Here is a 12,133-nt window from a genome sequence, read left to right as displayed (position 1 = left end):
ACATGTAGATGCACCCAATATGGCATTTTCTAGATTCTTATATTCTTAAGAAGCTGCTAGACAGAAGTGAGTAGAGAGCCCATGTTAACAATTGGACTGAATGTATTAATGTGTGTATGGTTGGAATAAACCATACCTTGACCATTCCTGTCTGACAGGGTAGAAGGGGAGGTAGTTAGTCAGAAGTCAGAAGCAGCTGGTGAAGTGAACTTGAGTTCATGAAAGCTTATGTTCTTCAGGTGGTCTATAACAGGGGTGGGCAAAATGTGGCCCATGGGCCAGATGCAGCCCACCAGGCCATTCTATCCTGCCCATGGGGCTCCTAAAAAATTTAGAAAATTAATATTTATCTACCCCTGGCTGCCTGTCATGCAGCCCTCGATGGCTTGCCAAAACTCAGTAAGCGGCCCTCCACCTGAAATAATTGCCCACCCCTGGTCTATAAGGTGCGTACCTACCCTGCCTTCAGAGTAGAAAGGGCTAGATATACTTTTGTATTAGACTGGACTTTTTAGATTTTGTTCATGTCAGCAAAGCAGTAAGGGCATAAATTGAGAGACTAAGAAAAAAATGGAATTTTGGGACTAGAGTGGCTGAGAAAAGCCAAGCTTAACCTCTTAATAGAGTGACTCCAACCAAGTGAGAATGAGCACCAGAGGAAGCTGCTGACATTCGCATTAAAATCAAGAGACATTTGCAAACATCAGGGCTATAGAACTGGATTCCAAGTCAGAAGAGCATTCAAACAGATTTGAGTTCACCTGTTACAGTCTGTTCACTGTCTTCTTTTAGAACCCTGAAGGATGACTGATGTAGTTCACTGAGACAGTGGGAGAGAACAGGTGGAACAGCATCATTCACTGGGGACTAACTCCCAGGAAAACATAAAAGGCAACACTTAATTGACTTTAAAGTGGTTCAAAGCAGTTGAGATGCTAAGTGCTCAGATTTCTCCTTGCATATAAGGCATGTATCACAGACTTTCTGGGAAAGCAATTTGAAACTGTTAAGCAAGTCCCCTGGTATCTGATGAAGGGATGTATTATACCTCTTGGGAAGAGCAGAGCTGTGGACAGGAAAAGAGGAGATCAACAAGAAGGCAGGCCAACTTGCTAATACAGTACTTTATTTTTTTTTAAACATTAGGGACTAAAATAAAAGCGGACATGAGAGTGTGAACCAAGTGATAAAATGTGCACAAATGATTGCCACCTCAACCACAAATAATTGGATATTTCATATTCTGACTTTCAAGTTTTGTGACTTTCAGAAAAGTATTTTTACAGTTGGTGACAAAGTGTTTTTTTCCCTTTCACTTCCACTTAAGTCAAATTTGCTCAAGCTCTGGAAGTCCAGAAGACCTCCGTTTGAAAGCAGGCTTGCTCACTAGGCAACTTCCCTTAGCTTTTTCCATTTCTAGGTTAGAATGAAAGTATTATTTCAGTAGGACAGAATTACAGAGCAGCCAGAGAAGTTCTCTAAAAACTAAGAAGGAAAAAAAGTCCAAATTCACTTTTCTATACATGTTTCCTGAACAAGTAGAATTTATCACCTAGGGCTAGATTCCCAGATAGCAGCACCATCTTGGCTTGCTTTCACTTGTTTTTTTAATAGGGTTTTTCTGTACATACACTTGGCTAAGAGACTGAAGTATTTTTTGCTGACATCACCTTTCACATAGATAGTTGCATAGTTTTTGCCACTTCCTAATTGCACTACTGAAATATACTTTGCAGTTCAGGCTATGAATGAAGATCATTTGGAAGCTTCAAAATGCAGCAACCTGTCTGCTCAGTAGACTAAGTTGCTTCATGGATTGCACTAGCTGTTTCTGAGAGTCATTCAAAGTTGTATTTCTGATACATACTGTAAACACTAAATAATTTAAGGATATGGTATCTTCTTTCCTATGCACCATACAAAAGCAGGAGAGATCATCCTGAGGCACTTCTGCTGAGAGCCTATCAAAGCTTAACTTTTCTGACCTTTAAAGTAGTGCACACATATCTTTACTGTGAAGCATATGCTTGATTTAAAATTGTCAGTACATTATTTCCAGTTGGTTGAAGTGGGAGGGGAGAGGGTATGATTAAAACAGCTGTGCTTTTCTGGACTGTCATTTAATGTCTAGCTGTGTTAAGTGCTATGGTGATGGGCAGAAAAGTCATTACATAAGGAAAGTGAAAATCTTTTAAAAATGTTCAAACATACCCCAAGATTACAAGTGTCCTTAGAAAAGGGCTGACCCACTCCATTAATAAAGATGGCTGCCACAGCTCTTATCAGTTTTTTGCGTTTTACGCAGTAAGCTTCTACCAGCATATTTTTGTCCAGGCTGCTCATAAAACAAGGAATCTGCACCTTCTCATAAATAAATCACCTACTTGGATTTTTAGGTACCTAAATGCCTTTAAAAAGCTGGCTGTAGAAATCTCTTCATATATACACAATAATTTGCACATTAGCTTGTGAAAACAAAATCTAGGTTTGGATTCAGATATATGGCATGCAATCCTTTGAAACAGAAAAAAAACCCTGAAATCACGATCGGGCCCTATAATATGGATATGCAACAAGTGTTAGAATTATGTCTCTACCTGATTACCACAAAAGGACAGTCTTACCACAAAAAGGACCCTACCTGTGCCATCTGCCTTTCCAACTTTGACCGGGGAATATCATCAAAATAGTTTTCATTTCTTCTTCTTCTTGCATCACCCTGCATGATAATGTGAGGAACGTCTAGGGAGCCACCAGTAGTGTATGTGCTTTGGCTAAGTGATGGAGACAACTGAGGAGGAGTGTGGTTACCACTGGGTTCCTGGATAAAAATGAAAAATGTATCATAAAATACCATTTTTCTGACTCTAGACAGCAAGTTTGAAACTATATTTGAGCTATTATCAATATAAAATGTAAAAGCATCTCTAGAAGGGAAACATTATGAGTGTAGGGTAAGAATGAAATTGTGACTGCTCTACAAGTGCAGAGTACAAGGACACTCTCTTACCTTCCTCATGGTCTCCCTGCATTACTTGTGTGAGAGCAGGAAAAGAGTAGGCTCTGGGAAACCATTAGACTTATCCTTGTGCACACTGAAAGAGCTGATAGAGGTGGGTGGAAAGTAGACAAAAGTTTTGACTCCACTCCCCAAATATGTGCCAGCGTGTGCAAGGGAGCCAGAATAGAAAAGGAAATAGTCTACTACTTGTGTGGACTGGTAGCAAATTACACCACCATTCTCCCCATCCTGCATCCTAAATCTCACCACTCTTGAATGGCTAAGTAGTCTGTACTCCAGAAAAGTCTCTCTGCTGGCAGGCAAAAGAGTGAACAAGGACATGATAGAACAATCTGTATGTCTTAAAAATGGAGTTCTAAATGGAGCTAAGGTATTAGTAATAAAACACCGATTACAACTCCCAGACCTTCAGAAAGCAGTATAACCAACAGTATCTACCCAAACTATTTGCTGTAAGACATGCAGAGCACAGTGGCCTTGTCTACACCAGTATGCTTTGAAGTTTGCAACTCCCTAACTGCATCTGTAACACTTCATCCAAATGGCAAACAACAGTCCTCAACAGCTTACACTACCATGGAGATTGCTAAAAAAAGAAGCAGCTACCAGCATGTTGTATACTACCATGTCAATCTACATTTGTGCTCTACTAATGTGGACTGCAAACCATAGGCTAGGGACAGACATTACGCGTAAACCAGTTTAAGTGATCAGAAACTGGTTTAAACCTGTAACAGAACAGACGTTCAGTGCACATAAACCAGTTTGAAAATGGCTGAAACCGGTTCGAGATAAACCTGGTTGATGTAGTATCAGACTTAACTGATTTGGATCAAATCAGTTTATGCAATGATGTCCCACACCCCTTCCTGGTTTAACTTAAACCAGAGTCCCCCAGCATCCCAGATGCTTTGCAGGCACAGGCAGGACTCTCTGTTCAACAGCAGGTCTGGCCCCGCCCCTCTGCTCCCTGCCTGGAGCTCTGGCAGAGACTGCAGGCACAGCAGCATCTGCCTGGCTTCCCTCTGCCTTCCCCTCCCCACCACCACCACTCCCTGATCAAGCAGGGGTTGCCCCCTTCCCCTCTCCCACAGCACAGCCAGCATGTGGTATGCTAGCTAATGGTGAGAGGTGTCTATGTAAGGTGGACAGGACAAAGGCAGACAGAACAGTGTCCACTTAGGGCTTTTTGGAGCTAATCAACAGCTCCAAAACAGCTCTCTTTTCCTTCCTTGGAAAAAGGTGTTTAAGAAGAGCTCGAACTAATGAGAGAGGCTTTTGTTGTGTTTTGATGGGGTGCTAAATGCTGTTATCAACTCCCTGCTGGGCTGGTCAGGAGCAGGGAGGGAGAGGAACCCCTCCCTAATCAGAGCATACTGCTGGGGCCTGGCCACACACCCCCTCAGCTCAGCACTGTGCAAGGGAAGGGAGGGCTGCTCTAGTGCCTCCCAGCTTCTAGCCTGAGCCACTGCAGGCATATGCCTGGATTTTCTCAGTCCAGTGGGAATGTCTGTACAGTTACAAACCCGTTCAGCCTAGCCAGGTTAGACTAACCTGCAAAGATTGAATCAATTCAGGCTCAGGTTTTTTGAATGTCTGTCCTCAGCCTACATGATTTGTTCCTTCCACCTCCATGTCACACTGCAGTAGGCCAGGGCTGTCCAATTGGCTGTCCATCTACTCCTGAATAGCAGGGAAGTAGCCTGACAGGTCATGTGCATGCTGGTGGAGCATGGAGGATGCAAGGGGGGCACATGATGCCTGTGAGGAGCAAGGGGGCCGTGTGCTGCCAGTGAAGCCTGCATGGTGAGGAGGATCCTGGCGGGGAAACCTCCACCACATGTGGTCCATGCAGTGTGTGGCTTGGGGTACTACCTGAGACACTGTATGCTTGTGTCACCTGAGGCCCCTCCTGAAGTCACACCAAAGTTGCACAGCCTGCTCTAGGCTCTACCCAACTGGACTGTGATCAGTTTTCTGTACTTAACTGCTGCAGAGTCAGGATTACAGGTGGCCCTGCTTGGACTTCCCTGGATTTCACCCCTTGTTAACCACTTTTGTGTCACCAGCAAATTACTGTTAGCTTTTCAAGCCACTCTTTGAATTACATCTCTGAAGAAGCTTTCATGCAAGGATATATGAGGCTGCTTAGAGGCTGACAAAAACATGTGGCCAGATTTGGACTGATGAAGAGATGTAGCCACAGCTGAACATCATGCTCAAGAACAACCCGCTTATAACCAGATGTTGAACAGATGGCCCAGCTAAGTCTCATATGAATACAAACTGCTCCAGAAGAGGGCTGGTATACATCTAGAAATTAGTGGTCATGTCTACACATGCGATTTATTGTGGAGCAGACTAATTAGCTGCAGAGTAAAGCATCATCATCTGCACATGCAATGGTATTAGTCTGCAGTAAACTAATTAACACACCATAAGATAGTACTGTCCCAGATAGTACTGTCCCTGACAGTACTATCTTACAGTGGAGTAATTAACTGTGATTAAATGCACATGTAGATGTTAACTGCAGGTCTAAATTGCACCTGGCTAGCCTAGCCAGCAATGAAACAGACTCCTGACTGCCATCTAGCCATACAGATCTGCACTTGCAGCACCCTCATGCCCCAGCCAGCCCTGCTGCTGCCTGAAGCTGCCACCTGGAGCAGCACTGGCATTAACTGCTCCACACCAGCTCAAATTGCTGTCCTGGGCATGCATGTAGATGCTGTACCAGGAAGAAATTTATTCTGGCTCAAACTATTCTCGAGTTTGAGTGTGCAGTAGAATAATTTACTGCTTAGTGAGCACGTCTATGTGTATGCACTTACTGCACAGTAACTGAAATTACTGCCTAGTACAGGAATGCATCTCCATGTGCATGCCCATACTGTGCAGTAAATATGGTGACGTATGCCAACTTGAGCGTAAATTTGATACCTGCATCATGCGGATATCAAATTTATGCCCGATTAGTTACTATGCAGTAATGCACGTATACATGCATTACTGAGCAGGAACCCAGGGGGCCTCCCTGAGCCCAGCCCCAAGGCTCCTGGCTGGCCACCTCTCCTGGCTTCAATTTGGGATTAAAGTTATTCCCAAGTGTTGACAGATGGCTCTGGCTTCAATTTGGGACTAAAGTTAGTACCAAGGGCTGGCAGCCATGTGGCTGGAGACTGGAGCTCCCCCTGGAGGCCACAGGGGCACATGGCAGGCTGCTCTGACCTGAGATTAAATTTAGTCCCAGGTTGTCTGCACATGTAGACACCGGCCTATTCCTGCTCACTGAGCAGTAATTTACTGTGCAGTAAATTTAAGCAAGCCTAAACCCATGTGTAGACACACCCAGTAAAGCATCATCATCTACACATGCAGGCGCTTACTGCACAGTAAATTAATAGCCTCCATCTGGGAAGCTTAAACCCAAATGTAGGGCAATCTCACTTACAGTGAATTCTCTAAGAGCATGGGCAGGCTGTACATGAATTGAAACTTCCCTCCCCCATGTAGGGCTGCCTGGCATGGGTTAAACTTCCCAAGCAGATGGAGTCCAGTGGCTGCCACATTTTGGTGCCTGTGAAACTGAGTGCTGCAACCTGGCACAAGGCTGTACCACTCGACTTTAAGATGCCACAAATTCAAATTTTTGAGTGATACAAACCAGCTACAAAGACAGTCCACAAGATGTTTTAAGTGGAACATCTTTGCGGCTGGTATGCCATTCCATCATATTGTAAATTGCCTCTATGTGTAGCACGTTACAGCTTGTGGCACAATTTACATGTTAATCACATCAAAAATATTACATCTGCCAGGAGCCTAAGTGTTGACATGGGGAGGTAGTCTGGAGTAACTACTACTACTATTACTACTATTAACTAGTGAATTTATGACCCACTTCAGTGGTTTTCAAATTTCCAAAAGTCACAGAACCCTTTCAAATCACTTCTTCTGCCATAAAGCCCTTACCCCTATCCTAAAGACTGCTGCACAGCCAAGCAAAGCAAGCCAGCAATGGTAATGTACCACCTCTCAAACTACTCCACTATTACACTCAATCTCTTGGCAGAACCCCTGATACCCTACTGTGGAACCCCAGGGTATGAAAACCACTGCCTTAGGTTACTAGTCAATAACTTCCCTGTGAAGACGAGTGCAAAGCTAAAAACAATTTTCTTATACTGTAAATTCTTTGATGCTGGGAACAAGCCCTTGTACAAGGGGTAATATAAATAATAAAAGCTTATTTAATTAATACATTGATCTTAAATGATAACAAACGACCTTGAGGTACTGTACAACAATGCTGAAATATTTCTGTGTGCAAGGTAAAAATATGCCTATCTTTTTAAAGGCAGAATTAAAGTAGATTCTTAGTGCTAAACTTGACTGTGAATTGCACCAAAGCTCCCTACACCATACTGTTGACAGATTGGGGGACGAGCCTTGAGGAGTCCGAAGTGGGTATTATTTTTTTCCAGATGGAAAGTTTTAACTCATATGTAACAGCTGCAAATCTCTATATCTTATTATGAGCAAAGCTTATAAAACCCTATTATTAAGTTCACCCAAAATCATCAAAATCAGTTGATATTTTTCTGGCGAGTGACTGGTTCAGCTGTTTTTGCCAATGAGGCCTAGAAAAAAATACATTATTTATCCCATTTAAAAAAATGCTTTGAGGCTTTTTCTTTGAAATTCTCTAGCATCCTCATGCTTTGCAGCAGAGACTTGAAATTTACCCAGGAGAAGAGCGTGGCTTTGTTTTAGGGTTGTGTGTTTAGTTGTCGCTATCAAATCCAGCCAAACGTGACCAGTCTCTGAAAAGCTATAATTCAGATGTGCTCAGCAGAGGTGTGCTAGAGGCTAAGAGCTAAAATCCATAAAGATTCGGTCCTTGGGCCCCTGAAACACGTTCATATAATGGCATGATGGGATTTGATCCCCGATCCCAACAATCCTTCTGCCATGCAGGACTAGATTCCAATTGCCCAGTGCAGGGGGAACCCAGGATCATAATCCTGGGCTTCCCCTGTAATGGCAAGCTGAAAAAGGAGTGCCATAGGTCCAGCCAGGGCTGACAATCGACTACAGGTCATGGTACCACACCAGGGACTCAAACCAACTTGGTGTGGTCTGGGGCTGAAGCTGACAATGAGCTGATTGTCGGCCTTGAACCCAGACCACACCAGGGCTGGTTTGAGCTCCCAAAGCAGTCAGCTGAGAATCAGCTGATTGTCAGCCCTGGCTGGGGCAGCCCCAGGTCCAGTTTGAGACTGGGGTTGTCTAAGCCTAGCCAACAATCAGCAGACTCAAAACCTGGCCCCTAGCAGCTTTGGTTAGGCTGCCAGCTGCAGGGAAGCAGAGGTTCCCAGCAGGGGTGGGAAAAGCTGAAGGGCTTTGCTGCTGAGGTCTTTAAACTCCATCAGGAGCCTCTGATCCCCAATACCTTGGCAGCCTGGCAAAAGCTGCTGGGCACAGAGTTTAAAGTCGCCAGTGGGGAAGCTGCTTTAGTGCGCTCTATAAAACTCCCTAGGTGCCAGGAGTCAGAGAGCAGGGAGCCTCTCACCATTGCCTGGGGCTGAGTGCCTGGGGAGGTGTAAAAAGTATGGCTACAGCCTAGCTACAGGTGTGCTTTTTAAAGCCCCTCCATGTGCTGGGACCCACAATGTGGGGCACAAGCAGCTGGGGAAGTGAGACATCCTGGTTTTCCAGCTGCCATGCCCCACAATGTGAAGCAGCACCTGCAGCTGGGGAGTGGGGAGCTCTCAGTTCCCTAGCTGCTGCTTCCATGGGTGCCCTGGGAACTTAAAAAAGTGGATGTGCAGCTGGGATCATTCTCAATGAACCTCCTCATAGAATCATAATGTGCCTGTACACTTGCTCTAATGCATTCTAATTAAAATGTTCTAGCATCACCGCAGCATCACATGTATAAGCTCCCACAGGTTTAAAAATGGCTGTTGGGGCACCCTAACTAAAGCTCATTGAATGAGCTTTAGTTAAAGCATCCCACAGCCATTTTTAAATGCACAGGGGCTTAATACACATGATGCTGTGGCATTTTAATTAGAGCAGCTCTCTGGGTACCTCTCTAATTAACCCTCCCCACCTGCACCCCCAAGCATGTATATAAGCACCCATATACAATCAGGAGCGGAAGGGACCTCAGGAGGTCATCTAGCCCAAGCTCCTGCTCAAAGCAGGATCATCCCAAACTAGATCATCTCAGTTAAGGCTCTGTCTAGCCAGATCTTAAAAACCTCCAAAGATGGAGATTCCACAACCTCTTTAGATAGCCTGTTCCAGTGCTTTACTACCGTCCAGTGAGAAATGTTTTCCAAATGTCTAACCTAAACTTCCTTTGCTTCAACTGGAAACCATTGCTCCTTGTTCTGCCATTTGCCACCACTGAGAACAGTCTAGCTCCATCCTCTTTGGAACCATCCCTCAGGTAGTTGAAAGCTGCTATTAAATCCCCCCATAGTCTTCTTTTCTCCAGACTAAATACGCCTAGCTTCCTTAGTCTCTCCTAATAAATCATGTTCCCCAGCCCAGTAACCATTTTCATTGCCCTCTGCTGGACTGTCTCCAATATGTTCACATCCTTTCTGTAGTGTGTGTGGGTTGGGGGGGTGGGGGCAAAACTGGAAACAGTACTCCAAATATGGCCTTCTGCTGGTACCCCAGGCACTAAGGAGGAGAAAACCATCTGATTCAAATACAGAGGGTGGAGAAAGCTAAAGCAGGGTAAGGGAAATTAGTGAATTGGGAAGCAGAGTCTAAGAAGACTATAACGTGAGCAGGGAAAGAGGAAGAATTAGGACTGGAAGTCTGGGGGTGGGGCAGAGGGCAGAGGACTAGGCCTGGCTGAGAAAAGACTGGAATCCCAAGGAGAAAAAAGCTGGAACTGGGAGTCTGTGAAAGAAATGGGCAGGGAGACTAGGAGCAAGATGGCTGGGAGAAAAGATTTAGATGAACTGGTAAGCTCGAACAAAGGCAAAACTGGAACTAAGAACCAGTGGGTGGATGGACATGGAAAAAGGAGAACATGAGTGCTGGGAAAGAACTAGAACCACCTGGGTAAAGAGAATGAGACAAGGTGGCAGAAAGGGGTCTGGAGGGATAGACTCAACCTACATAAATACATTCAAGTGATCTGGGAGTATTCTCTCAGGTTTGTTCTTGCAGAAACTTACCTAGAGCCATGTACAGACATTCAATGCTGAGGCCCTGAAGGGTGGAGAGCTTGCACTTTGCAGCTAGTGAGGGCCTGTGCACATTCTCAGTTTGCTCTGCAGGCTTCCTTAATCTGCCTGGTGATAGATTGCAGCAGTGCATTGGGCAGCCCTGATTGGCTGAACCAGACTACCCATGGTTAGTTTGTGTTCCCCTGCAGCACAATGTAGAGATTGTGCAGGGGGAATGTTCTGGAGTAGCAGAGTCCAGTGAGCAACATACTGTCTACCTGGGGAAGGAGGGGGAGAACCTGAAGGCCCATGTTCTCTTCTGAGGTAAGCCATGGCATGTACAAATATGCACTCTCCCCAGGGAAACTCTCCAGGAAGTGATTTCACCCTGGTTGTTCCCAGGTTACTTTCCACCTAGAGTGGCCATTTTCACCCTGGGACAAAAAGCCCGAACATAGTACACTTGTGGTTTCTCCTGGGAGAGCAGTGACTGGTAAAATGTGTTTCACCTTTCTCTAATTTTAAACCACACAGAGGATGACAATCTGTTACTTTGTTAGCGCATGACAAAGTTCTGTATAATGGATCTAAAGGTTTCTACCTACTGATCAACAGGGATCCTGGTTTTCTCTTATTTTTTAAAATCCCCAATATATACCTGTATATTAGTGGCATTTCAGTTTAATCATGGAAAAATGTGGATTTTGGCTTACTTTTTTAAAACCAAAAATTGGGGATTTTTTTTTTTTTATCAGAGAAAACCAAGATCCCTGCTGATCAACCGTGAGTGTCAATATAATATCATATAGTTGATTGGTGGGGGGAAGAGGGAGTTAGCTGTGGTTTTTTTTTTAAAGAAAAGGAAATCACACACACACAAAGCTATTTTAGAAGAACATTAAGGTTACAAAGTTAAACACTCCAGTGTTACAAAATGCCAGAATTAACACTTCCTATGCATTTTGGAATAGTATTTAAATGATATGAACAAATACTATTGTTTCCTATAGAAGTCCTGCACAGTGCACAGATGGATAGTAGGGCTGTGCAAAGCTTTGGGTGCTGATTCAATTAGGAGGAGATTTGGCTCGATTCGGTAGCCAAATCTCTGGATCCGAATTGAATCAGGAGACCAATATAAAGGTCTGAATAGATTCAAAGCTCTCCAAATCAATTTGGAAAAGTGTCGCAGGGCACCCTGCTCCGAGCTGAAACTGCCAGGGGAAGAGCCCTAGCAGTGAGTTGGAAGCCCCAGCTGCTGGTTACCAGGGCAGCCAGAATGAGCTAGTGGCCCAGACCTGTCAGCGGTCAGCGGAAAGGGCAGGGCCTGGCTCATATACAAAGCCCACGGCTGAGGCCAGGAAAGCAGTTCCCTGCCAGCAGCTAAGGGGGAAGGAGCTCTCCTAGAGCAACCAATGGGGAGAGGCCTGACTGCACGAGCAGCTCCTGATACTGTTGAGGGACAGAGTATTCCCTGGTATGGTCTGAATGATTCAAACTTTACTGAATTTATGTTACAGCCCAGGGGCTTGTGTTCTGTTTACTGTTGTATAACATCAGTGGTTTGGATGAGGCTATTAGGGGAAGGAGGAGGCCTCATAGGGGAACCACGGCAGCGTGGGGACCCCAGCACCAGAGAGGGCGCAGCATTTGGGGTACATTGACCCCCAGCGCCAGAGAGAGCACAGCATTTGGGGTGCACCAACCCCAGCGCCAGAGAGGGCACAGCACTTTGTGGGGTGCGGAGCGAGATGGGGCCGCGGACAGCCCAAGCGCCAGTGGGACGCAGTGCGAGATGGGGCCGCAGACAGCCCAAGCGCCAGTGGGGCGCGGCGCAAGACGGGGCCGTGAAGGGCCCAGGGAGGACAAGGGGTACAAATTATAACAAGGCTCAGACCAAATAACGTCAGTACCA

General features: G+C 45.2%; 1 protein-coding gene across 17 annotated transcripts in view; it reads right to left on the bottom strand.

The window, feature by feature from the left end:
• Positions 1 to 12,133, bottom strand: part of ANKS1B (ankyrin repeat and sterile alpha motif domain containing 1B) — an 870,204-nt gene that overhangs the window by 61,828 nt on the left and 796,243 nt on the right. For 15 of the 17 annotated variants that reach the window (XM_059726322.1, XM_059726321.1, XM_019480905.2 and 12 more), the window contains one exon: positions 2,642 to 2,821. The exons of the other annotated variants lie outside the window; for them this stretch is intronic. In XM_059726322.1, coding sequence (XP_059582305.1) covers positions 2,642 to 2,821 — 180 coding nt within the window. The remainder of the gene's footprint in view (positions 1 to 2,641; positions 2,822 to 12,133) is intronic. 17 annotated transcript variants of the gene reach the window in all.

Source organism: Alligator mississippiensis, chromosome 4 (genome assembly GCF_030867095.1).
Source record: "Alligator mississippiensis isolate rAllMis1 chromosome 4, rAllMis1, whole genome shotgun sequence".
Taxonomy (NCBI): domain Eukaryota; kingdom Metazoa; phylum Chordata; order Crocodylia; family Alligatoridae; genus Alligator; species Alligator mississippiensis.
Note: the sequence above shows the minus strand (reverse complement) of the source record. Positions and strands in the feature narration are given on the sequence as shown.